Raw genomic sequence first — 27,969 nt, 5'->3', positions numbered from 1 at the left:
TACCTTTCTGCTTCTAAATAAGAAAAATCTTATAACTTTGTTATATACTTAAGGACTATGCCTTTACTTTTGCCAACACAATGGCAACTCTGGCTATATCAAATAACCTAATGTATGTCATAGCGAGCCTATTTCTTTAGAAGATCTACAAAGTCTGTGGTGCACTTTACCTGGAGCGTACATACTGATGAGCACATTGTCTACAACACTGGTTATTGCACTGAACTGTGTAACATCTTTCTATAAAAGCACATAAGATACAAACCCACATTTAAATGCACACAAAAAGGATGGAGACCGGTGAAATTGTATATTTTTATTGTTTAATTCTTTATCGTTTAAGTCGCATACAGTATAGTCTGTCATTGGTTTCTATGCTGCTAAAGTTTGTGGACGGAACATCTGTGTTTTGTCAACTCTCTGATTGATTTATTGGTTAATGAGTGAGCTGGTTGAACAAGACCTGTGATGGATCTCCTCTGACCCATGCAATGCTCTGTGAACCTTGGAACGGCTGTTTTAAAAATACACAACCATTATGGTCGTATACTGAGTAATAATGCATAAAAGGGTATGTTGGACACATCAGGAGATCTCACAGTTCATATGTAGCTACTGTGCATTAATGACCAAAGTGGATATATGAATAAAATCAGAATATATGTTAAATCAATTGTGGACCGTAACATTTCCAAGTGTAGTAAATGCCAATCACATTTACCAGCCCTGCTCTTCCAGCTCATCCCGCAGTATCATCCAAAGCGTATGCTGTAAACGATAGATGAAGTGTGAAGAATACCACAGTTTTTAAATCACACTGTTTGTTAATTATGTTCAGGAAAAAGTCTCACAGACAGTTTTATGTATCTTAACTCCAGTCCGAGATATCCTTACCGTGTGCTAGTTATGCTGAATCTGCCTCTTAATCGATCCCACGTTGTTGTTTGTTTAGTTTTAAGAGGTGTGCTTCTCCTCATTAAAGTATATAAAAATAGGCATTTACTTTTTAAAAGGTAGATATGGTTATGGTTTTGTTGTTCAGCATTTGATGGCAGCAAGCATAAAGAGCACAGGTAAAAGAAAAAAAAAGGACAGGAGGTGAGACACAGCGAGACTGGGGGTTAATTAGTAAATGTATGATCACTCAGTAAGTTTCTAAAGACTTTTGCAGGTCTAAGATGATGCTTCTTTGTGAGAAACAGAAATAGGGCTTCGATTTGAATCATTAACACTAGCCACAACTCGATAATTGACAATAATAAACCCATGCCCAAACATTTAAAATGTTCTTCTTTTAATGAGCAACGTATCTTTATATCATATCTTAGTCAGCATTGAAGTGCATTGATTAAAAAGTAAGTGCAAGTACAGGTTCTGATGCATTCATTTTTACTAGAGGATTAAATTATTTGCAACGTGGCCCCAAAAAATAGTCATTCTACAGGGGCACTCTGCAAAGGAAAACCATTATAGTTGATGCTGTTTCTAACCTAAAAGATATATGCTGTTTTCCTCATTTCAAGCTTTTAAAGTTATCTCTGAGTGACAGTGTGTAGGAGCGATTTTCATCTGGCTTCTGCTGTCAGCTCACTCCAGTCCGTAAACCGCAGCATTTTTCCTCAATATCACTGCCATGCTCCCTGACTGATTTCTCAGTGGTTTCTCGGTTTCCTTTGAGGAACACAGAGACTGAATCAAGCCAGCAGAAGCACAAAGTCTGTGAGAAGCACTATTTTAGTGCAATAGTTTCACACTTGGTAACTCTGCTACCTAAAACTGGCTACCTCTGCATAGAGATGGAGAAGAGTTCTTATCACAGCCCCATCGATAGGCCTTTTAGTTGTTACTGAGGGAAGCGCCATTATTTTTATGTCACCAGAGCAAGGATAACAACATCTTTTGAGGTAATAAAAAAATAAATAACAGCATGAAGTTATCCATTAAAATGTATTGTCCCCAGTATCTTGGATTCTGTCATCAGAATTTGGATAATACTTATTGAAACCATAAGGCTTTACGATAAATGCAACTTGGCCATATGATGGCAAAAGTCTCCAGTGGAGGCGTTCCCCCTGGACTCTAGCTGCTCTCGGAGGAGGTGGGCGGTGCCGTGGAGGACGACCTCCGCCGGGACACTGACTGTGAGCGCTCAGGGCTGTGTTTGTCATAAGGCTGGAGCTGCACCTCCAGGAAGTCCCTGTGCTGCTGGCTGATGACCTGGCTGATGAGTCCGGGCAAAGCTTGCAAGTTACTCAGTAGAGTCTCCAGCTTCGTCTCCAGCAGGGCAATCCTTTTCTCCATGTCCTCCCCTCTCTCATTCAGGTCTGATACCATGTCATACATGATGTTCTGAGTCTGGAATAGGAGAGATAAAACAAGCTTATTGTTAACATTTTCAAACCGATGTTACTTTTGATGGACCACCAGAAAATTTATTATACATTAAAAAAAATAGGGAAAATGCATTTTCATCACATCAAGATGCACTGATAGTTCTGAAAAGAGAAGAAAGAAAACTGGTTACAAGAGGCTACGAGTGCTAAAGATTCACTGTTCAAACACATCAAAGTCAAAGTAAAGAATGACTTTAAAATAATAAACTGATGTATATCTATTTGTACGTCTGTCTGAAAACAATACTCACATTCTGCCTGCAATTTCAATGTCAGAAATCGTGAATAAACATCAATGGCGCTATGCTGTGTAAAAGTGCAATAAAAGTTCAGCTAATATGATGCTTCCACAGTCTGAGTCAGATCTATAAAGCTCACAGTTTCAGATGTTACAGGCTTTTTTCACTGTATTGCACAATATTTGCTTGCTAAACCAAGATAGAAGGAAGAAAAAACTCACCATCACATTCAAAGTATTTTAGGATTTCATGTTTCTCTTAAATGACAACAAAAAATGTTCATGACTGAGTGCAGTAATGACTCGGATACACTCAACAGCCACTTTGTTAGGTACACCTGCTCCACTGCTTGTTAATGCAAACTTCTAATCAGCCAGACTGCTTTGAGTTGATAGGATGGCAACGGGAAGTCAAACAACTCCTCGTTACAGCTAAGGTATGCAGAAGAGCATCTCTGAATGAACAACATATTGATGAGCTACAGCAGAAGACCACACTGGGTGCCACTTCTGTCAGCTAAGAACAGGAAACGGAGCTACAATTTACTTGTAATGGTGTGGAGGATATTTTCTTGATACACTTTGGCCACTTAGTACCAAATGAATATTTAAATGCCACAGCCTAACTGAATATTGCTGCGGATCTTGTCCATCTCTTTATGCCCTTTATGGCCACAGTGTGCCCATCTGCTAATGGCTGCTTTCAGCAGGATAGTGCACCATGTCATGCTCCTCAAATCATCAAAATTGTACTCAAACGCCCTCCACAGTCATCACAACCTAATCCAATAGAGCACCTTTGGGATGTAGTGGGATGTGAGATTTCCATTATGTGCAGCCAACACATTTGCAACTGTGTGATGCTGTCATGTCAATATGGATCAAAATCTCTCAGGAGAATGTTTCCAACTTCTTGCTGAATCTGTATCCCGAAGACTTAATGCAGTTATGAAGGCAAAAAAGGGTCCACCCTGGTATTAGCAAGGTGCATCTAATAAAGTGTCCAGTGAGTGTATACACCTTACGCCACACACGAGATCAGCCTGTACAGAACCTGCATTATATGACAGGATGGTGATTGCACCAATGCTTCAGTTTATGTGTCAGGCTGCACGCTGTCGTAATACTGCACGGTAAGATGTTCCTGCGCAGGCTTCTTGAGCTGAATCAACAGTTCAGATTTTACAAACTGCTTTATGATACTGCCATTTTATCCATCTTGTCTGCAATGGCTTGTGTCTCAATCAGAGAAACCTTCACCATCCTTCAAAATAAGGTCAGAGGAACATTATTGGGAGCACAGTATCTACCGTAAACTGATCTAGAAGGGTGAATTTTATTTGGACAGTTTACAGGAGCTTTATGTTTTCATGCAGACCAGAGTACATTAGTTTGTGACCTTGAGGAGACAGGAAAGGTGCCTGCTGACTTCACATAATGCTCTTCTGATGCATCAGCCATCTCATAACAGGCTATTAAAAAACAACAACAAGAAAAGAAAAACAAACAAACACACAAACAAACAAACAAAAAAACCTCCATGAAAATTATATAACTACCGTATAACTACTCTTCTCTAAAACGGTTTGGGCTTCCAAAATAGTCAGCAACAGCCTAAGAAATTCATGTCACATTCCAGATGAGAAGTGGTGGTGAGGCTGCTGGAAGGTGGTCTCTGAGGTACTATTCAGTGCAGGACTAATAACCCCTGGCAGCTTAGAGGCGATGTCATCCATCACTTACCTTGTCCTCTTCTGATTTGAGGCGGGGATGATGGGATAGCTTGTTTATATGAATCAGTGAGGACTAAGGAAGCCATGACACTACTTAACCTGACAACTGTTGTTAGGGTTGTGCTATTAATATCAAATCAATCCAATAAAGGTCTTTTTCCTCTTAGTGTAATTAAGAAATGATTGCATCCAGGCACAGGCCTCCAAGTTTCAAACCGTGAAATGAAAGGAGAACATGCTCAAATAAGGTGGAATGGATGATAGAGAGCAAGAAAACCATTAGTAGATCATTGAGGAATATATGTGATGGAGCAAGAATACAGGTGGTTAATAGACATCCACTTGGGCTGTAATGTAAAACCGCAAATTGACATTATAAACCAATTTCTGTACAAGACGAGGGAAGAAGCGCGAGCAGAGTGGCAGAGATGGTTGTTAAAGCCACTTGAGTGAGCACTTTTGTAATTTAAGGATATGTACTGGAAAAAAATGAAAAAGAAAAAAAAATCCTGTGGAAGGAAACTGCATTCAGCCAATGTCACATCGTTTATGTCACGCTGGATGAATAAACAGGGTCTGTATAAGTGACTCTGGAGGAGATAATGAAATAAGGGGATACGTTATGATCTGAGGAATTTCACTGTGCACTGCAGTGGCAATGCATCTTCCAAAAAGATATGTTCAGCTCTATTTAGCTCCGTCTTTCCACCGAGAGCGTGAAAAGACTGAAGCCACACTGCCCTCCTATGGTTGCAGACTCATACAACACTGGCCATAAGCCACCTTACTCAATGTCACGTCGCAGGTTTCCGTGCTGTTTTACAGCATGAGGTGATTAGGCAATATTAACTAATACCTTTCATGACATGCTGGCCTGAATCCAGTTTGACTGTGGTGTACTTTTGAATGTCAGAGTGCTCTGCTTTTCTCTCCTCTTTTTCTCTGCCTTTATTTCTGGCTGAATCATCAGATCACAGTGTGTCTCCCTTTCCAGGTTACTGTTTCTGCTGTGTCAGGCTGGCGCACTGCCTGGTCTTTCCCTAAGGTTTGTCGACTTCTGTTTAGTGCATCTGGAGACAAACATCAGAGAATACATAGAGGGAAAAACTGTGCCGGGTTTCTCATTACTCCCATTCAGTAATTTTTTTGTCCCGGGGACAGTGATTTACACTGCAAAATGAAGATGCGTTATTATTTCATACCCCAAGCAAATTGAATTCCAGGTGAGCGCAGTCAACCGCAATCAACACACAGATTGTAAAGCCTGTCTGTTTATTTGACACCTGTAGACTTTGATTTATATTAGAAAACACAACTAATTCAGCCAGTCAGCTAGCATGCATCGGATTCAGCCACACAGAGGGAGGAAACCTACAAAGGCAGCAGTGTACTGTTAGTCTAGCTTACCTTAGCAAGGTCCACTAGTGAGTTTGCTTGGTCATTCAGCTTGCGTTGCTCCATTTTAACACTTCTCAATCTGAACACAAGACCATTCAGAACCCAATAAATTAACGCTATTAGTGTCGATATGTTTTTTCTTTTTCTTTTCTTTTTTGTTCTTGTTGTAAATTTGTGCACACACAAGGCATACACATGAAGAACACTCCCAGGACATGCATGGGATATGTGTAGAGAATGCAGGGTTTGGAGGGGCAGTCTGCTTGGTTGAGCTGCATGCAAGTGGAAAGGAGACCACAGAGAAAGAAAGGGTGGGGGGGAGGAGAGGGAGCTGCCACGGGGGGTGAATGAAATCAGCTCTGCGTCCTACTCAACCAATACACACCACAAGGGAATGGGGGTGGGGGGTCATATCTGGGTACAGTGTAAACAGCATTTATCAAGTCCTACTGTATGTCTTCTTGACATATGAGATTAGAAAACATCAACAGCAAGGGTAAAAAGGTCAGCTGTTGTTCCTGTAAAGTTCCCTTCTGGTTAACTTTTTTCTCTTTACTATTCCCATTTAGTCACTCAGAGAGCCAAAAACATCACACACTGTTTTGTATTAACACAGAGGGTAAAGTTTAACCTTTAAACAGCAGCTATGAGCCTGCTTCCCTTTTGAGACTTTCCAATATTCCCATTAGAACAGAGAAAATCGTGTCATGGTGACAACTTTTTTTTTTCTTTCTTATTTTTTCTTCTCTCTTTTTTTTTAAGTGACAACTTAAAGAATCGTTTTAATTGTTAATTGCGGGCAGGAAATGAAAAGATTTTTCCAGAAACTCTCTTGTGGGCTAAAAAACCATGCAAAACGCTAATTTTTCTATCACCCAAAAATCCTACCTGCAAAGACTGAAAATTGCCTACTTTATAAAATGTGCTTAAATAATTTACAGCTCCTGTTTAATTATGCTACTGAAGCACCATTTTAAACTCTTCTTCTCAGGGGACTTAAAAACAGCAAAATGTGCACTATTGTAGAGTATTAGCCACGTGGCATCAACATATTAAAGAGGGTTTTTTTCCTTCCTCCTGAATCGCTTAAAAATAATAATACACCATTAATACAGTCTGATTCTTAGGTGATGATTGAGGGTCAAATTTTAAGATTGCTAAAGACGAAGAAATTCAAGAGTCTTCGAGGGAGACTGATATTTCATCGAGAAACTCCCAAATGTGCAGCGAAGACCAACAGAGAGTGCCACAGAAGCCACTAAAGAAAACTTCAAGCATAGGGCAAAAATGTCCTGCCACCTTAGCCCCATTATGCTTCATACAAAGAAGACTCTCAGACAAATGCAGAACAAATTTCAAAACATCACTCTTATATTCTTCTAGTTATAATGAAACAAATAAAGAAAAGAGCAGTGGTCTGCTCTAAATTACAGAAGATAATAGGTGTTCGGGGTTACATGGTTTTGTAGTTGACATGAGACCTGTTAGAAATATACATTTCACAATTGGAAGACCAATAGCTGTCAGAGGGCAGGTTGAGGTGAGGGCGAGAAAGCCTGCTGACCTTCTATTTTATATTCAAAGTATGTTTTCCACAATCAGTCACTGCTCATGGGCACTTCCCTTTGTGAACGGGCACTTTATATGCGGTTGGTGTTCATCGGGGGAAAACGGCTATGCTAAGCGTTTCAATCTCAGTTAGTGCTGCTCCACATTTTTTACCCTCTCAAGTTGCTTTATTTGTCATGACCTCCATTAAACTCATGGTGAAAAGAAATGCAAATTATTCTTCAAAGTAATGGATGGGTCTGACGTCTTCTTTTTTTACCCCCCCGTCGCCCTTGTCCCTGCTGACCATTCACACTGTTGGTCACAGTTGCAGCCTCTCGAGCACAAACGGGATTTCTTCAAGGCTTTACCCTGACCTTCCTCTTAGGTCACTTCCCTCTTTGTTCAATTCGCTGATCTCTGAGCTAACAAGCGCTCACTGTCCTGCTTTTTTTTTTTTTTTTTTTGTCCCCACTATGGTTCCTCCTTCAGCCTTGCGCATGGAAAAAGACTTCCTCCCCAAAGGGAGACATTTGATTTCACAGCCGTTATGGCCTAAAACATTCTGCAAGACATTTGGCTAGCACTTGTGTCATACCGTGCCTCTAGCACGAGTCATCCAAAGGACCTCAGTGTTGTTGTGTCTCCAAACTCTTCTTGCATGGCAGCTGCATGTCGTTGCTATTATGCTGTTTACCAGCCATGACAACAACAATGGACTGGCATCTCTGCTACTGTGTCATCCAACAGGGAAATGGAGGAAATGTAGCTGCAAATGTCGTAACAGGCGTAACAATGGTTCCACTTGCCGAAAGATGACCCTGAGCCCTGATCTGTGCGAGCGTGGCCGCTTGGGCGTATCGCATGACTTTTTGGGTATCACAGAACGTACACGTCTGCAGGCTAATGCCACTCTGGTCGTCATCCTTCGGTAGGTGAAAGCACAGTCGATTGGAGTTTAATCAGTTGCTTTCTGATTAAAGATCAAAAGTCTCATCACATCCATGCAGAAATGGAAAGAAAAACACCCTCCATCATTGATAATTGAAATTCACTTAAACTGCATCTGTGGGTGTGTATACAATGTGCAGCGCATATCTGTTCACTAACAAGGTGCCTGTACCGGTGATTTAAATCAGACAAAGAAAAATGTGATGCTGTGTGTTTCGTCAAACTGACATGCCAACTAAGAAAAACACACTTTTAGCAGGTGTGACTGGGTTGTGTGAAGCAAAGATTTTTGAGGGATGAATTTCACTTATCAAATGAGGGAGTGTAATTTTTTTTTTTTTTTGGTAGTTATTGGGTTCAAGGACAAGCTCTCGTTAGCATGCACACAACAGGTCTGTATCTACATGAGAGGCGAAGACTTACTTTCGAGCTCTATTGCATTGTGTCGACACAAACAGGAAAAACAAAAACAAAACAGGAACAAAAAGGAAACATGAAGTAGACAAATGAATTATTACAATATCAGATAAACATAGTCAGATGGCAAACTGTGTTTGCTCACGTCTGGCTGCTGAAACCCTCATCGCTACACTGTCACCTGTGAAGAGCAGCCACCGCTTCTCCTGACTTCCCTCATCTTGAAACCAGTTTGTCATTTTACCCTGCGTGGACCGTTTCTGGTGGTTGCAGCTGTTTTTGTTCTCTGAATCTAATTGAGCCTTTTCTGGTCCTATCAGAAAGACAGTGAATAAAAGCAATCTTCCTGTTAATGCCGGCAAACCAGAAGTGTCTGTTTAACAACAGCTTTTACCCCCCTCAACTAATAAGGATGTGTGAGCAAAGTTTTCTCACTGTCTTACAACTTTGACCAGTAGAGGAAGTCAAAGATTGCTGTAGGCCTATTAAAAGCCTCCACTTGTTAATCCACTTCCTATTCTATATTAATTGCACGCCAGAGTTTGTCTGTCACACCCTGCGATTAGGCTACAGGCCCTACTTAAAACTCTCCCACACGAACCCTGTGAACACTCTGCCTCATAACCGAGACCGAATCTCTCTAACACAAAGAATGTGACCAGGAGATGTTGATACCACGCTGAGTGGTCGTTCTAAGCACACAGAGCAACGTGACTTTTCCCAACTGAATCTGGTTCTTTATAGATTGCACTTTAGCTCTGAGCCATTTCCATTATTAGGCTGTCCAAGAGAACAGGAGGTGGACATGAGAAGCCGTCATCAATGCCGCGAATCACCTGAACCCAACAGCAAGGGCATAATGACTCGAAAAGCAGCAACAATGAGAGAAAGCTATTAAACTGCAAGTCTGGATGCGGGTTGCAGCAGCAGCAGACAGTTTGTGTATATTTGTGTTTCCCTACCTTCCCAATAAACATCCGAATGCCGTTAAAACTTAAATGTGTGTCCAAAAGATTCACGAGCAAAGCAAAGTTGCACACAGTACACCATATATATATATGTGTGTGTGAATAAAACCACAGAAAGCAAAACAAACATACAAACAGAGGACATTTTTACTTGAGTATGAACAATATACCAGCGTATTTGCTATTATTTATTCTAATAAAGCGCAGAGGTGATTGCCAGTTAATGAAAGAAGCCTCAGTGTGGCTGTGCTGGTAAGCACTGTAAGCTGAAGGAAAACAACAGTGAGGTGAGGTTAAAATCAATACTGTTTTGGAGTGAGATAGCACTTTGGGGGTCCTTGGGGACCCACTAAAACACTAGCTGACAGGTGAATGTCTGAGCAAGCGCTAGAGGAGTAGAAACCGAAATGTGTCAGCCCTGAGGTCAGCCTGACATCTGACTCACAGCGAAGAAGACACACAAGAGTCAACCTGACAGCAAAAGGTGGAGAAATCGATATCATACTCCTGTGAATTCTGTAAAACCTGCATATTTTGAGGTAAAATGAACTTTACACAGAGTTTCTTTTTCATGATGCTAGTTTATGCCTTTTAAAAAACGGGTAAATGCTTTACAGGAATCTCCAATGAGTCATTGTGTATATATACATATATAACATTCAAACATCAGCAGAGGAAGTTGTGAAATCAGTCAAGTCAAAGCATGGTTATAAAAATACAAGAACCTCCAAATCTATGAGCACAAAGCTTTGCTACAGGTGTCAAACAATTCAGATTTCAGGTTTGTGTTGCTCTGGTGAATGAAATTGCTGAAGAAAAGTGGCGAGGTCAGGGTTAAGAGCACGGCACCTACTGGTGAATGGCTTGGAGAAATTTTCTCTGGTGCTTCCTGACTCTGGCGTGGTCCATCTTCCTCACCAGTTTAGTGTTCTTGTAGATGAGCCACGTCTCCCTGAGAACGTTCGCAGCTGTGTTTTTCACCTTAGGGTGCAAAAACAAAATTGCTTAAGACTGTAATGAAATAAAGCATCTATGACACCTTGCAGCGCTTTCACTTACTCTTTTGGTTAGCTGGGTGTCCATCATAAAATTGTGAACATGTTTTTCAGCTTTGGTTAATTCCAGTTTCTTTGCCACCACAGCCACCACCAAGGCAGTGCAGCCAGCGCCCTGGGAGCCAGAGAAAATATACAGCGTTCCTTTACTTGTCAATATTTTTCAGTCACGATAAATTAGCAGCAGATCGGCTTCTTTTACATAATTAATAAGAGTCTTTCAATAGTTTCACAAGCTGATAAAAAAACAAAACAAGCATCATAATCTCACCATAATGCCAGTCAGGAGGCAGACTCCTTTCCCACAGTACGTATGTGGGACCATATCCCCATAACCAATGGTAAGAAACGTGATTGAGATCAACCACATGGCTCCAAGAAAGTTGCTGGTTATGTCCTGGTTATCATGGTACCTGTAATGAATAATAAATGTATCAGACTGACACACCTTCATGCACCTGAACAAACTGCTACTTATTTCTTTTTTAAAAAAAAGAGGTTTTAGCGACTGTAATGCCTAAAATCCAACGTTTCAGGACTCTGCAGTTTCATAATCTTTTCTTACAGCTTGTGTTAATCCTTCTATCTTGATGCTCAGACAGAAAGTGAGTATTCTATCTATTTTTAAGCCTTATCTATGTTTCATGCTGAGCAGCGCGGCATAGCATGAGAAAACTGATCCAGGCACCTCTCGCAGGCTCTCACTGTCCATGCAGCGATTATCCATAGCGAGATGGTGAAGACCAGCAGCACAGTGCCGGGGCAGATGGTCATGAGAGTCTTCATCACAAATCGCGTGTTAAAGTTAATCTTGTTGAGTGCACCGATGCTGCGGGACGAGGCATCGGTGAAGAGCTTGCTGTGCAGCAGCATGACGCGAGCGATGAGGTACAGGCGCAGGAACATGGGGATGGACAGGATGATGTCCACATCTGCATCCGTCTTGGATGCCACGTAGGAGTAGGCCAAGCGTGCCGTCCAGGTGAAGGTGTAGTTGCCTGGGATGGGGTGTATGGCGCACACCAGGATCTCCAGGCAGATGAAGAAGATGCGCTCGTATGTCATGGCTATCCTCCAGTCATCAGCTGCATTGTCCACCATAAATAGCTGCAAGGAAAGGGCACCATGAGAGTGATGAAGGGTAGAAAAAGCAATCAAACAAAAGGAAACAGCTGAAATTTTCATCATGTTGACACAGCACACTACAGGAAATCATTAAGCCCATTAAAGAGTAAACAGCAAATCGCCTCAAGCCATTAAATTACATTTTTTTTAAAAAAGAAACTGTGCTCAGAACATTTGAAGGAAGTGTAGCCAAAGAAAACGGAAAAGATTTCATGACAAGGGGAGGATGTTACAAGCTTTCAGATATTTACAGATATATACAACATCTAATGACCTCATCATGGCTTTAATGTCATATCTGTGTTTGTGAGCGCACCACACCAGGTGTGTAAGTTTTAATGCCTTAAGGAACGTTTGTTGCTATTTTTCCCATTTCCTTTAATGCCAAAGGTCTTTGTAACAAAATAAGACTGGGGCCGGGTCATGTTTACCACTGTGTTGCATCACCCCCCCTTTTTAACAACAATCTTAAAGCATTTGAGAACTAAAGCTTTGAAAGTCAAACGTTTCCCCATTTTTGCTTGATGTGGGGTCGCAGCTGCTCAGCTGTTTGACTTCAACACAGACTCACTGTTGCGATGTGTGTAAAACACTGGAAACCTCTGAGAAAGACTTCTGGATGGCAATATGTTCCTCTAAAACCTGCGTATGCCATTCAGCATTAAAGACGCTTTTGAAAATGTGGAAACCTTTGGTTGTTCTGACCACAGCAGAGTTAGTTTCCACCCCAGTCCATCTTAAATGAGCTTGGGTTCAGAGAGGATTTGTGTGTTTATTTTCTTTGATCTGAAAGCAGCTGAAAATGGGACTACTTATAAAAACGACTGCAGTTCTTAAACAGTTAATGCAATACCTTTGTTACAGCCATCGATTTAAATCTGAAAGTCTGCACTTCACCCACATCTCAATTGCTTGATTTAAAATCCACTGTGGCAGCGGACAACTTAACTGTTGGTACAGTAAACGGTTATTTCAGCATCAAATTTAAAAAACAAAATAGTCCAAAGACTTCAGATGTTCACTTATGATTGTAAACCAGTTTTCTTTAAAGTTTTACCTTTTCAACAAAACCGAGACATTTAAAGATTGTCAGGGCAGTATGGACTTTTTAAAGCTACTTTGACGTGAAAACTAAATAATGTAAAAAGAAAAAGAAAGCCATGAAACGGCAGACTCATCAATGCTGTATAAAACAGCTTCTGCATACAATAAATTATTGAAATTTCTGGAATAAATGACAATCCTTAGTGTAAAGCATCTTAGTGCCTGTAGAATAAATTGTTCTGAAGATGACTGAAAATTTTGACTTCTTCATTAAAATGCATTAAAATAAAATATTATTACATCAGGCAATACATTAGCGGTGTGCAGTAAGCATTTTCAACTTCTAAGCAGTATACTAATGAGAACATCTGCCACCTCCACATAGCATTAGGTGCTGATCGCCTGGCCACCCTGACCAGAAGGCTGGCTGTCTCACTGGGGACTTCAGTGTGAGTGGATTTCAACACCTCCCATCGCTCTTCTCCACCCCGTCCTCTGTCATATATACGCAGGAGCTTTCTCACATGGTCATTCCTGCTGATGTCCCTTCACTCCTCTTTATCACTTTCTACAGCTATCTTCAACTCGTGTCCTCACACAACTACCAATATCAGCTCCTTCACGGTCTCCACTTCTCACGCTAAAGGTTGTAAACAGGCGATCTCAATTTTATACCTGTTGCTTTGTATTGTGAAGCTTGTAGATAAAAAGCGCTCCAAACTGTATTCCTCTCTCTGACACCTCGCACTGGTATCCCTTCTCTAATGCGCCCGCTCTATCCACTCAATCACATCAAGGTCCTGCGCCTGTGCAAGCTGTCACAAGTGGCAGTAGATTTTTCACAAAACATTATTGTCAGCAAATCCAATCGAGGTTTCCTGGCAGCTTTTTTTTGCCATGAGAGCAGACGCCTTTATGAAGGGGGAAAAAAGAAAAGGAAAACTGCACTATTACGTGCCGTCCGAAACCTCCCTAATGTACTCGGTAATAAATTATGGGGTGTCCACTGACTTCTCAGGCTTAACTATGATATACAGTACAATGATTTTGCTTACAGCCCTCTGAAACAACATCCTGCACAGTTCTGTTCATCTTTCAGCTCAGAAATGTACAAGAATTATTAAAGTAAGAGGAACATCTTCACAATTTGTCCTATTAATGTGTTATATAATACTGAAGTATTTGTTTGCTTACTCAATGGTAAGAAATGAAAATCAAAAAATAACCCAGATATTTAATGGAAGGATTAGTTTCAGGTTATGTCGTAAGTCACAGAAAATGTATAGTTAAAAAAAAGTCATGATGCTCGCTGCAGAGGTTTTGTGCTGATCTTAATGCGAGAGAACAGCTGAAACACTGCAGTTACTGAGTCGGCAGAGCGTTAGCGAGTTTTTCTCTCTGTGCCATTCAGAGGCACTCGGTGATGCCGCTCTGTAACTTTATGTGGTCTGCAACTATGTCGTTGAGTTTCTATTGTTCATAAATGCACATGTTGCAGGGGCAACATCTCACAAGCAGTCAGGTCATCTTAAACGTGTCAGTGATATAACTCGAGAGGTGGAGCCATCAAAAAACCCTTTTGAGTTCTCGCTTGGCTTGGCTCCCAGTTAAATCTGGAATTGAATTTAAAGTCCTTCTCTTCCCATACATGGTCTTGAATAATCAGGCCCCATTTTATCTTAAACACCTCATATTAATGTATCATCCCAATAAAGCTCCTTACTCTCAGACCACTGGCTCACTTACAGGATAAAAGTAGAACGGGAGGCAGAGCTTTCAGCTTTGAGGGCCCGGTTCTGTGGAACCAGCTCCCAGTTTGGATTCAGGAGACAGAAACCCTCTCTTATTCTAAGATTAGCCTTATAACTTTAATTACTGATGAAGCATATAGTTAGGGATGAATCAGGTGACCCTGAGTGATACCTTAGTTATGCTACAATAGGTCTGGGCTGCTGGTGGATTCCCATGATGCATTAAGTGTATCTTCATCACTCACCTCTTTTAACGTGCTGTTAATGTGTTTATACATCACTCTGCATTTAATCATTAGTTATTATTGATGCCTGGCTCCACAGCATGTCTTTTGTCCTGTCCCCATCCCCCGAACTGGTCACGCCAGATGGCCGCCCCTCCCTGAGCCTGATTCTGCTGGAAGTTTCTTGCTATAAAAAGGAAGTTTTTCCTTCCCACTGTTGCCAAGTGCTTGCTCATAGGGGGGTTCTCTGTATTATTGTAGGGTCTTTACCTATAAAGTGCCTTGAGGTGACCGTTGTTGTGATTTGGCAATATATAAATAAAACTGAATTGAACTGAATAGGAGTAAAAAGATTTTAAAGAAAATTAGATGACCATTTTTAGAATAATTCATCATTTGCAGCACATAATATTAGTAAACATTGTATCTGAAGAAATCCCTACACACAAAGGACAACACTGAAAAACAAAACTGACTGGCAAAGAAAAAAACAGGTTACAGAAATGCTGCTGCATCCTCTGCTCGTGTAAGATGGACTGAGGTGAAGTGGAAAGCTGTCTGTGTTCTTATGTATCAAATTTTAAATTCATGCTTGAATTCACGCGCGCTGCTCTAACCAGGCTAAAGAGGAGAGGGACCGTTCGACTTGTTGTCTTGCTGTCAGGAAAGGCCTTATTTATTTGTGTAAGACAATGCCAGAGCCCATTCTGCGCAGAGTACACAGCACGGCTCTGTTGCAAGAGAGTCAGGGTGAAAAACTGGCCTGTCTGCAGTTCAGACCTGTCGCCTATTGAAAACATTGGATTAATAGGCAAAAAAAAAAGACAACAAGAAGCAGCAAGAAGCATTTGATTTACAAAACTGCAGCAGCTGGTCTCCTCGATCTCCAAACATTTAAAGAGTGTGTTGTTAGAAACAGAGGAAAACCTGATCCTAACCTTTTTAAAATGTGTAGCTAGCATTAAAAATGTGGGTGTATTTTTCAAAAACAATTATATGCCTCTCTTTTAGCATCTATTACCTTGCCCTCGCACTTTTAATCATTTATATAGGGCTTATATGATTTGCAAATCAGTCTGTCTTAAACTTTATGACAAATCATATGGTCATAATTTTCCGGACACTCTGGAGGCATACATCATGACTCGGCAGTTTGCCAGCTACTCTCCATTTAATTTGGAATTTCTCATTATAGAAGCAAAAAGAAAACTGTCCCACTCCTGAAAGGCTAATGGGATCACTGACCTAGATTGTAATTTTAGCTGTGACATGTTACCTAAAATGGAATCGCTGAAATAGTCATGTTTCTCACATCTTAAATAAAGCTCCCCATTCAAAGCGTTCATCTCAAGGACAAAGCCAGCGCACAGAAATCAATAAGACTGCGCTACAGACGTGTACGAGTGCTCCACATGCTACAGTTCGACAGCTTCAAAGGGACTCCGAGACTACAGCTTCAGCTGCTTTAATGCAGAAACGGCACACTGCACGCTTATTATAGCTTCTGAGCCAAGAAATGTGCAGGAAATATCCGCTGTCAACAAGCCGGCACAGTACAACACCAGCCAACAACAACAGCAACAAGTCCGTGAATAAATGGTACAACAACCCCACGTAGCCTCTCATTTGTATTTATTCAGAAGCTACAATCAAAGTCCCCCGCCCTCCCCCAAACACAGAAACACGTGAATTAAATTTTCAGCTGTGGTTGTTCCTATCAAATGAGCGACACTGAGCTCCTTTAACAAACTGACATCTGACAAAGAAGTGTGTAACTCTAACCACAGCTTGTCCTGTTCAGCTTTCCAGCTGAGTGTAATGTAGACATGGAAACACAAGCTGTGTCTCCACTCACACTGTGGTCTCTTACTTACAGAATTAGCTCTCTGAAAGAGGCTAAATCTATTATTTGTACGCGGCACAAGCGACGTTTTATTTTACATTTTAAACAACAAACCGGTCGTGTCAAAAGCAGTTACAAAGTTTGTTACCTCCAAACAATGTAATTAAACATTTAGCAGGAGCTTGCATAAGGAAAGCCTACTTGGTGAATAAAAGCAATTATGGTAATGGCCTGAAATACAATACTCATGGGGCTTTAACCGCACAGCATGAAATATTTCATACTCGCTGGAAAACCATGACAGAGAGGCGGAAGAAACTGCATCTATGGATGAAAAATATTCAACTGTGAGGTTTATTTTTTAAAAAAAGAAAAAACTTATGTTAACAGTGTGAAAAACAAAAGCCCTGATGAGAAATAGAAGGTTAATTATTTACAGCACAGATGGTTTAAGTACTATAAAAACAGGCTATAAATATAATAATTTCAGTTACATCATAGTTACATTTTTTAATGTTAAGAATGAAAATATGAAACAATTAATAGAGGTTCAAAAAAACAAATGAGTCCACAAGTAAATCTTGTGGTGATCATTAAATTATTATTACATTTTTTATTTTATTTACATATAGACAATTACATAAATGAAAATTATAACCACAGAGACATGATTATTAAAAATATGTCCAACCTAACATGAGAATAAAATAAAGGCCTGCGACTTGAGAAACATACCTGAAAGTTTATTTTTAAGATAAAGAAGGTAAAAAGAATCTATTTCAAGCGGTAAGAGCGCCGCATCTTAACCTCGTACACAGTGGATCATTAAGATTTGAAGATGAAACAGAGGCACAGCTAGAATAGAAGAAATCATTTTTCTTTTCAAAAAAAATCTTGTGCATAGACTTTCTTTGTCGTGCTCACTGTGTGGAAATATGACATTTAAATACGGTTAATCTTTTGTAAAAGTGGCAGAAACTTTATCAGGTGTCAATTAGCAACCTAGTTGCTAAAATCAACTTGTTTAATCTGCTCAAATGCTACACGTGTATGTTACTTAGCGTACACTTGTTAACCACTTTATTAGGTACATCTGTTCAAATGCTCGTTAATGCAAATATTTCATCAGCCAATTGCATGGCTGCAGCTCAGTGCATTTAGGCTTATAGACAGGGTCAAGATGACCTGCTAGAGTCAAAACCGAACGTCAGAATGGGACTGCAAGAAGATCTATGTGACACTGAATGTGGCATTGTTATCGGTGCTAGATGGGTGATGAACAGGCAACAAAAACTCAAACAACTGCTTGTTACAACCAAGTGATGCAGAAGAGCATCTTTGAATGCACAACATGTGAAACCTTGAAGCAGATGTGCTACAGCAGCAGAAGATCACAATGGGTGCCACTCCAGCTGGGAAACTAAGGCTATAATTCGGCTCACCAAAAATGGATAACAGAAGCCTAAAAAAATGTTGTCTGGTGATGGTAGAGCCAGAAATTGGCATAAACAAGTTGAAAGTGTGTATCCATGCTGCCTTGTATCAGCAGTTCAGGTTGCCGAGCATGTACTGGCTTGAGGGATGTTTTTTTGACACACATTGGACCCCTTAGTAACAGCGCCGGTCTACCTGAGTATCTTGGTGACCATGTCCATCCCTCAATGGCCATAGTGCGTGCACCCATCTTCTGATGCCTGCTTCCTACAGGATAAAGCTCCATATCACAAAACTCAAATCATCTCCTGATCATGGTTTCTTGCATATGACAGTGGCCTCATATGACCCACACAGTCACAATCTAATAAAGCACAAAGATGGGAATGTGGAGCTGAAAAATCAGCAGCAGCTGTGTGATGCTGTCATGTCACTATGCTTTAAAATCTCTGAGGAATAATTCCAGCACCTTGTTGAACCTGTACAATGAAGAATTAAAGACGTTCTAAATATAAAGGGGGATCTAACCTGGCATTAGCACCTGGTACCTAATATAGTGGCCAGTGACATTTCTAATTAGCACACAGTACAGCTCAGAGTGATGGGAATGCCATTAAGTCTGTGAGGTTATAAACTAAAGGATCAGGTAAAAAAAAAAAGAAGAAGACAAGACCTTAATGGCATTAGATTAAAAGCTAAGGAGTCACTAAATATATTTCAGTACATCCTGGGGGAAAGACAAACATATGCACTTTATTCAGTGGCAATCCATCCAATAGTTGCCCAGACATATTATTTGAATGTGAACTGTGTGTGGGGTCACACAAGAGATTAGGATTTATCCTTATCTGCTCAGTATGAATGCCTATAATAAAGTTTCATGGTCGTTCCTTTAATAATAAAATGGCTAAAAATTTAGTCACAAAAATAATAGATGAAAAACAGGCCTTTAAATTCTTACAATCTATATTCATCACATGGATATTGAAAGACACGTTTGTTTGTATCTATATATGTGTCCTAACCTTAACTGTGTGCCTTTATTCTAAAACAGCTCTCTCCAAAATCCCCACCTTACCTTAGGAAAAAAAACCTAAAATCAGTTCAAGAGCACAGACGTTAATCCCCTGCAATGTACAACAGAGCCCAGGGAACAGGGCGCCAGCCTGTTTCTAACTCGGGCCAAATCAAAGCATCAGCGGTTTCTCTTTGACATTCATCTTGTTTTCTGATGGACTTAAAATACAGTCTAATCACTCAGAGCGCATGCCCCTTTCCCATCATCGAAAAGGCTTCTTCATGTCAGTCTGAGAGACAGCACAGCCGAATATGTCTTGAGGTCATTCCCTGCCTGCCGATGTCCTGTGTCTGCACTGTGCAGCCCCGGAGGAGCTCACCTGCGCTGCTAGCTGGGTTGGTTACTGGTTTCACTACTCTCAATATAACTAATGGAGTGCAGCTCAATATTTAATCTGTGTAATGTGTAGATGGGAACATATATCTTGTCACTGAGAATGAAATCACTCAATCTCATTAGTGAATTAGGTTGAGAGGTTCAGTCCAATTAGGCATTAATGCAATGCTTTATTTATGATATCAAAGTGAGCCACTAAGAGGCCAGTTTGCAGAATAAATCTGAAGCTTTCGCAAATTCTGTTTGCTTTCGCTTCCGAGATTAAGTCTCACATTTGCATGTGCAATTTTTCCATTCGAGCAAAGTGAAACATTTCTGAGCCAAAGTAAAAGCTCGTATAAATCTTTCTTTAAAGTGCTGTGGCTGCAGCCAAGTCGCCACACATTAATAATCTACATTCAGCTGCGTGTTTGGAGTCACACACACGCACAAAAAGAGCAATTTCATAAATAATCTTCAGGATCCTCAACTCTATGGGTGGTTTGGTATCTGTGCCCTTGAAAGGCGGTACGTTCAGTGAAAACATTGAGGTCACCAGCCAGTGGTGGTTATCTGACTCCAGTCTGGAGTCTCAGGTAGAGGACAGATTTCACTGTGAGAAATTTAGAGCGTCTCCTGCAGTTACACCATATCTCTGACACATACGCAGCACTCAGGGGCAATCTGCAGAGCACAGCCAAGTTTGGCTTTGGCAGAATTTTGCTGGCACAGTTTGGGTGACGCGTTGTTGTTTTATCTTTTCCGCTGAACCGAAAAATGTAATATTGCGCGACTGTGAAACATCAGCGCAGACCCTTATCGCAAAAGTACACATCAAAGACAAAAAAAAAAACCAACCCAGCCCCCAAAGCATTTTGCATTAGTTTAAGAGAACTCAGCAGAACTGTCATCACAAGGTAGAGTGACACAGCAGTGGCCTTAACACAACACTTTGATGTGAGAAGAAGAGGGAAACTTGCAAAATGTCAGTTTGTGTTCGCTTAGAAAAACAGAGAGAACTCATCAACCACCTCAGCAGCTTGCAGCTCATATCAGACTCTGACAAGGACAAGTCAAAGTTAGGAAAGAGCTACACACTCAATGCAGCTGTGTTAACTTCCACAACACAGCTGCATTGCCTAACTAAGAAGTCTAAAAATTACTCATCTGGAAATATTAAGGAGACGTATAATGAGATTCATGCTTCCGGCTCTTTATCAAAGCTGGTGTGTAGAGGGAGGAATACATATAATTTTCCTTGTGGACACTAAAAACAAAACAAAAACTAAGGACAAATCTTTTTCTTTTTTTTTAAGCACACTCAGCTCAGTAGGTCACTCCTCACTGCCAATGCAGCACAGCAGTTGTATCCCTAAACAAATGACAGCCTGTGTCCGACCTCTCTCCTGCCTGCTCAGAGTGACCTTTTTTTGAGTTTTCAGTCACTCTGCGCAGAACAAACTCTGTGTTGTGGAAATCAGAGAGCGCAGACTTTACCGAGCTTGACAGGTAAATCAGTTTTAAGGGGCTAGAAGTGGTGGGGAAACCATTTCATCACCCTGACTTATGCCTCTACATCTGACAGGCATCTGTGAGTACACATGGATGTGCATGCATAATCTACTTCACTGCAGGAACAACATTTCCCACATGGCAAAGTGCACTTTCGAAACAGCAATTCATATTGCAACATTGCAAACACATTAGGCTCTCGTAGAGGCGCAAAAATGAAGCGCGGGGATGTGGATGGGGAGGGCGTGTTAAACCTAAGAACATTGCATAAAACCGAATAACACAACAGCTGACAGAGTGCTGATGCAGTAATGCTAAATAAGGACTCAGTCGATGGGTGTGTTTGTGTTTTGGTGGGCGCGGTGGTTTTCAAACTTTTTCTCCAGGGGACGTCATTTGCAGATAGAAAATAAAAGTATTTGGGTTGGTGAAGCTCTACATGGGAAATCTATCATTTAAAGCGATTAGTTTCTGAACTCAGGCTCTAATGTCAAATATTTGGAGTAGCCACCCCTCATTTCTTTACATTTTGTTAGGAAAATGGGAAATAGATGCAGAAATTGTCTAAACAAATATAGAAATAGAGCTTGAACTCTTTTAGACAAGCTTTCTCATAATTACTTTTGTCTTCAAGAATAGTTTCCAGGCTTCTTGTTAAAGCACTGCTTTGGATGCTGACATGGCAGAGCCTCCACTGTGTTTACAAAAGGCTGTAGACACTCTTTGCATCAGACCTGTTGCCACTGAGACTATTTCTGATGAGTCTTCAGTGAACTGTACACGAGTAAACTGGAGTGTCAGATGCATCTTTCAGGTCCTGCGTCAGGTCTTTGTTGGATTTTTTTTTCCAATTTGTCAAGGACACAACTTCCAGAGCTGTAGAGAGTTTTTTTTAGACCTGCCACTTCTTGTTTTGTCCTCCACTGCCCTGTTTCCTCAAAATTTTGAAGACACGCTCCACAGCATGCTGAGTTATGCCAAGTTTTCGATTAATAGCTCTTTAGGAATCACCTTTTGTTACAAAAATCCTATTTTAAGTCTGCCAAACTGGTTCAGCTAAAGAAACGGGAACAAAGGATGAGCTTTTGTGACAGGCTGCTAGCAACAAAGTGTCTAACAACTCAATTCAATATTCATTCTTTGCTAAGTTGTGTGTTATGTGTAGACACAACACCGGCTGATCCTTGAGTTAGGTGTTTTTTAATACTTGAATGATTCATGCAGTAGGTAAAAATATTCCTCTGAAAATGGGCAATGTCCAAAGAAAATCTTTAAAACACCTCCATCCTGGAGAGCTATTGTTCAAGAGCACTTTAAAAAATTACACATCTTGTTCCTTGGAAAGAAAATATGAAGCGATTGTCGTTGGCTTTTGCATTGTAGTGCACATTTACATTGACTTCATTCATGGGAAAATACTGTACTTTTTGCTTTGCTACACTTACTACTTGGCAGCCTTTATGTGAGGTAAACAAAACATGGTCAAAGACAGAATGATTCAACTATCAGAAAGTTAGTTGGCAACTGATTCCTCTTTAGGTTTAGACTATTTGATAAAACACGAGTTTTTAGATGTTACGTTGTTCATTTCTTTGCAGCGAAAGCTTCTACTTCTGATATTTTAGGTAAACTTCCTAATCACATTTATAGATACATAAGAAACACTTTCAGTAGCTTTACTTTCAGCTGAGCTTTTAAAATGATTGACTTTATATGATTTTGTACTTTGTTGTTAATACTTGTATAGCATCTGATAACCTCTTTGCCACTGCCAGATTTCCCTGTGTGAATTTACGAATCACTGAAAATTTACCAGTCAGTAGTCGTATTCTTCCACCTGTTAAAGTAATGTTTCTGACTTTGGAGAAGCTTTTCTCAAAAGACTTTCCAAAACTGCCAGTTAAGCAGATAATCAAGTTAAAAATTAAATGCCAAATTAAAAATCAAGAACCCCCCTCCCCCCCAAAAAATTCTCTTGTTTCAGCTCGTCTGGTGTGACAATTTGCTGGTTTTTGTTTGTATTACATCACTGTCAGTGTTTGCAAGCATTGTACAAAATCTCTGCATTTAATAATGGAAAAAAGGCTAATTCAGCACCAATAAACGACACCAGATTATTTAGAGATATAGTGAAGACTTAATGATATAAAATCTGAAGTAACATGATGTCACGTAGAAAAATGCGCATTTAAATCCATCCATCTCCATCAATCCTAACTGCAAAGACACTAAAGTCCAGGTGAAACTGGACATACACACTGAACATATCACCAGTGCATCACATGACTAATATCTACACCCAAACCAGTTTAGAATCACCAGTTAACCTAACATGCATGCCTTTGGACATTTGCACTCAGCACAGTGCCTGCAGGTGACCAGGTTCAATCTCAAACCTTCTTGAAGTGAAGTGAATGTGCTAACTGTTGTATCACCCCAATTTAATCATCTATCAAAATATTGGCAATGGTAAAATTTGCATTGGACAAGTTTATGTCGTTCCTAATGCACCCGACGTAGCACCTCACTGCTAATAAAAAAGTCAACCTTCAATCAGGATTTTCAATTTGGGGCATTACACCTTCATTTAGTCCTGATATTTAAATGTTTAAGGATTCAATCTGGAGTCTGTTTCAGTTTATCTTCCTTAAACAAAAAATAAACCGAAAGAAAACAATCAGTTTGTTTTTTTCACAAGTGTATTGAGTAGCAGGCAGCACACGGACAGAGAAAATCAGAAAGAAAAACACATTTTATCAGCTCTCTCCGGTCTCTCTCTGTTCTGTGTGCTTGTGTGTACTTGCGTTTACCATCAGCAAGGCAGATTCAGAATTAATTCAGCCGTCTACACATGTGCATGTGTACGTTTTTGAAGGCACATATGTCAATCTGCAGGAACCAAAAAAGCCACAACTGGCACAAAAAACAGCAACAATTGACACAAAAGAGCCTCAGGCAAGGAGGGATGGGAGCAGCTGTTGTGGTGGATGTTGAAGTATAACAGTGTGAACTGGATTTAAATAGTGAGACAAAGTCAGTTCCAGGGACTGGTTACTCCCAAAGGGAATGTGATGAATTAGAGGACAGACCTTCTAATCAACTTGTATATTTACAGAGCAGGTCTAGTGAGTAAGACTGCGGTGACTTGATAATGTTTTCTGACTCATCAAAGTGTTCCAGCTTCTACTTCAGTCAGCGTGAATATGTGGCGAATTGCAATAATCAGCTGTGAAGAAACAACTGCCTTAATAAAGTTTTCTAGGTCAACAAAGGAGGAAATGTCTTTTATAGCAAAAAGAGAGCTATGCGGGGTGAAAAATGTTGTGGATATTGACGTGACTGTCAGAGGGGACTTGATCAAAGATGTCTGAGCAGCCTGCCTGTGTGTTAAATATGCATCTGCTGACAATTAAAGGAATGGAAAGAAATCCTTGCTTTAGAGCTAAAATAATCACTTGCGCTCAGGAAACAGCGGTTCCTCAGAGTCATTTTAAGCAGAGAAAAGAGATTTCAACTTCTTGAATCCATGTTTATAATATACAGATGTGTTGCTGTAACATTGCAGCAAGGATATATATACATAAAAGTAGTCTCAGCGTCTCAGCAAACTGGTTTCCTGTGAATGGGAACAATAACCGCGTGGCTGATGCAGGACTAATTTGATACCTCTACCTAAATAGAAACATGCTGTGTACAAAGAATGTCTCTTTACATCAAAACTAAATTGTTACACCGGTCGGCAGCTGCATAAGCAAATGGTGAAAAAAAGCTCTGTTTATGGATTTATTTATTTGCTCTGTATTTTAGCAGAAATATCCAATGGCCAAAAAAAAGAGGAAGAAGAAGAAAAAAATGGGTTTGATACTTTCATACCAACGTATGATTTTCTTTCTAATTTATACACAGATCCTGCGAACCATCTGCAGGGGAAATGAAACAGCTTCTGTTGTACGGTGAAATATGATAATGATGCCTTTCTACCATCTCTTATGAAGAAAGGTTTACAATGAGAGATCTCAAGGCAGTGACACATTTTACTGTTGGGCTATTTTAATGACTGATCCTCTCCTGGGGTTTGTAGCTGCTAAATATACCAACAAAGCTGATGAAGATTCTGTTTGCCAGATGCAAGAGGTAAGAAGTGATGTTTTATCAAAGTGTAATGCACTATTTCATAAACAAAATGAGGCTACGTCTTGAGTTTGAGACTATAGACTGGCAACAAAGTGAAGAAATAAGGTCAGATGAAAACAGCTGGATCAGCTTTTACAGTTCAGCTGAAGGCATTTTTAAAATCACCCTCTTGTGCAAAGGTAAGAAACTCCATTAACATGATTAAACATGGCGTTGTTTAGTATTTGAGAAAATGCTTGGGTGGTGTTTCTTTTAAGGTGAAGCTTTTCCCATTTAGGTGAATTTAAAAAGAAAGAGACAGAAACACATCAGGCACATGGAAGCCGTCTGGCATGCAACGGAGGCCCATGCTGCAGGAAGTGAAAATTTGTGGCAAAGACATGAGTACTGAAGCACAGTAATGCAACAATGCTCCGAGGCATGGTCATAAAACTGTCATGTTGGAGTATCTCAGGCTAATAATCATTCATCCACTCAACCCTGCGAGGAGTTCCTTAATCTTCCCAATATCTATAATGAACTGTTAATGCGGCTTCAATAGCTGATGATTAGGCCTACAACAGCACCAGTGCAACAACCTCTCCCATCATTTACACACTCACAGGGCTGCAGAAAGTCTTTGATTCTTTGAAAGAAAAAAAAAGATGGCAAAGAAACAAACACACATTTCACATGTTTCACAATGTTCATGCATTAAATGCACAAAATACTTAAATCTGACACTAAATGAGCAGCAATGACTTTAAAATCAACCTGTAACAGTGTAAAAGAAGGGGAAAAGTGTGCAGAAATACAGCAGATTAGACATAAAACTGATAAAACATGCTTTGATTAAAAAAACAAACAAACAAAAAAAAAAACAACAGAGTGCATCAGCATTACCTGTATCTCCCTTGCATGGTAGATGATAATCAGCCCCAGGAGAATGATTGTAGAAAGGCTTATCAGGCATTTTAGAGCTAATGAATATAGGGATTCCTGCAAAAGAGCAAGGACAGTAAAGTCAAAGAAGACACAACAACATGACAGAAGATCTTGTCTTACATGCTGGAGTAACTCCTACTAATGTGCCAAAATAAATAAATAAGTAAGTAAAAACGGCACGATTTAGCTTTTTAGGACACAGTGCAACAAATTCTAACATTGCAGCTTCTTCTCCCATTCATTTTTTTGGAGGTGATGGTGGTGGGGGGTCCCCTTCATGGCTGGACAGCTGTGGGCCTTTTGGCCTGCGTGCCTGGGACCTGCCTGAGAACACTTTATCCTACCACAAGTTGTTTAACGTTAAAAACACTTGTTTCGTGAGTCACATGTCCCCTAAATCAACTCTAGCCTACATGGGACTGCGAGGCACGGACTTTGAGTGGGCTATACGCACCTTTCCATACGCTCCCCATGAGAGTTCAGTCTCTATAACCATAACAACGATCCCAAACATCCCAAAGATTAAAGCATAGTCGCTGAGCCGTTTCCTTTTCTCAAACAAGGCCCTCCTGTGCCCCAGCTTCTCCCCAATGTTCTGGTTCTTCTTTTTACCCGATTTGGCCCCGCTGTGGCTGCAGCCTCCCCCTCCGTCTCCCGATGCGTAAGGCATCAGGGTGCTTGAATTATTCTCCGGCTTGGATACTAAAGTGTCCGACGCATCTGCGGCGGAGATGGGCTGCAAAGGCTGGGACTCGGAATCAAACTCGTGTATGTTTCTGCGGGACGAGCTCAAGTTGCTCAGCGGCCGCATTACGCCGCCGTTGTATCTGCAGCTGCTCATGGCTATTTCATTGTAGGAGTTACTGTCTTTGTGGCTGCTGCCCAGGCTGCCCCGCTGCCTATCGCGGCAATGCTGCTGCTGCTGCTGATGGTGAGGATGATGATGATGATGATGTCTGGATGAACTACCATGACTAGAAGGTGTGAACTCGCAGACACTGTACTGGCAGCCTTGCCTCGAAGACGTTTCCGAAGGTGCCCTTAAAGTTCCCACAGTGGCCGGCGACGTCCCGCGAAAGACGAGGCTTTTTCTCGCATCACAGGTGCAATTATTGCAGGTGCAGCATTGGTCGTGCTGCTTGCCGAGGCGATCCTCGCGTCCGCAGTAGTGCTGGTACTTACAGTGCTGGAGCTGCTGCTCTGGGAAGAAATCGTTCTGCAGCTGTAATGGGGTTTCCATGTCAGTGCTGCTTTTTAAAGCAGCGACCAGGCGCCACAGAGCCCCCGACAAAGGGCGTCACGGTCCTTACGGGAGGACAGAGCTGCTGCATGAATAGATCCATTTCGGCTCCGGTAGATGTGTGAGAGGAGCCTCCGATTGGGCAGAGGGGACCAAAACAACTGTCTCGACGTCATGAAAAGGTTGCAACCACAGGAACTGAAGCCCAGCCTCGTTTCATTCTCATCAATATAAGCGAGTGAATTGTTGCTTCCCCCCACCTGCACTGTCACACCTTTACAAAGACACACAGGGAAAACTTACTCAAGGTGTGTGTGTTTTTTATTTCTCATTATTTCTATTGATTTGTGAAACATCCCTTGATCAGTGCAGCTCTGCTTTGCTGAGACACCGCCACTCCCACAGGTGCATTTTAGCTTTTGCCCCCAACAACACATCAGCACCTCCTATTAAGAAAACCCGGACTGATTTCCAATTTCTTACTTGAGAGGAAACACAAGTAGCTCGCTGTCACCCGTGATTTACAACAAGGTGCTGATTTCATTCAGCTCATTGGCCGTTGAGCGCGTGACGCCTTCGCGAGCAACGGCACTCTGTCTCCGCAGCCAGATTGATGCGAGCGCTGGTGGCTACCTTATTAATGG

At 40.9% G+C, this 27,969-nt stretch overlaps 1 protein-coding gene across 2 annotated transcripts; it reads right to left on the bottom strand.

The window, feature by feature from the left end:
• Positions 1-307: 307 nt before the first annotated feature.
• Positions 308-27,468, bottom strand: kcnn2 (potassium calcium-activated channel subfamily N member 2). 2 transcript variants are annotated; one of them, XM_085463571.1, is made up of 9 exons: positions 26,540-27,468; positions 26,044-26,139; positions 11,390-11,808; positions 10,973-11,114; positions 10,706-10,816; positions 10,500-10,627; positions 8,685-8,693; positions 5,772-5,841; positions 308-2,355 (listed from the first exon to the last, which is right to left on the bottom strand). In XM_085463571.1, the coding sequence occupies exons 1-9, from the start codon at positions 27,323-27,325 to the stop codon at positions 2,080-2,082; spliced, it is 2,037 nt and encodes a 678-aa protein (XP_085319697.1). In that variant the 5' UTR covers positions 27,326-27,468; the 3' UTR covers positions 308-2,079. The 2 variants fall into 2 exon arrangements, with proteins under 2 accessions (XP_085319697.1, XP_085319696.1); XM_085463570.1 differs by lacking the exons at positions 5,772-5,841; positions 8,685-8,693 and having other exon boundaries at positions 2,242-2,355.
• Positions 27,469-27,969: the final 501 nt, after the last annotated feature.

The sequence above is a fragment of the Copadichromis virginalis genome, linkage group LG7 (assembly GCF_057382275.1).
Source record: "Copadichromis virginalis isolate Kocher_CV1m ecotype Utaka linkage group LG7, C_Virginalis_male_GT1.1, whole genome shotgun sequence".
NCBI classification, from domain to species: Eukaryota; Metazoa; Chordata; class Actinopteri; order Cichliformes; family Cichlidae; genus Copadichromis; species Copadichromis virginalis.
Note: the sequence above shows the minus strand (reverse complement) of the source record. Positions and strands in the feature narration are given on the sequence as shown.

Excerpts from the sequence above, each read along its gene's own strand:
- kcnn2 (XM_085463571.1), bottom strand. The coding sequence starts at position 27,325 with ATGGAAACCCCATTACAGCTGCAGAACGATTTCTTCCCAGAGCAGCAG. Across the intron at positions 11,809-26,043 it reads ACCATGCAAGGGAGATACAG|CTATTTATGGTGGACAATGC; the intron begins GTAATGCTGATG and ends CTTTCCTTGCAG. Across the intron at positions 11,115-11,389 it reads ACAGTGAGAGCCTGCGAGAG|GTACCATGATAACCAGGACA; the intron begins GTGCCTGGATCA and ends TATTCATTACAG.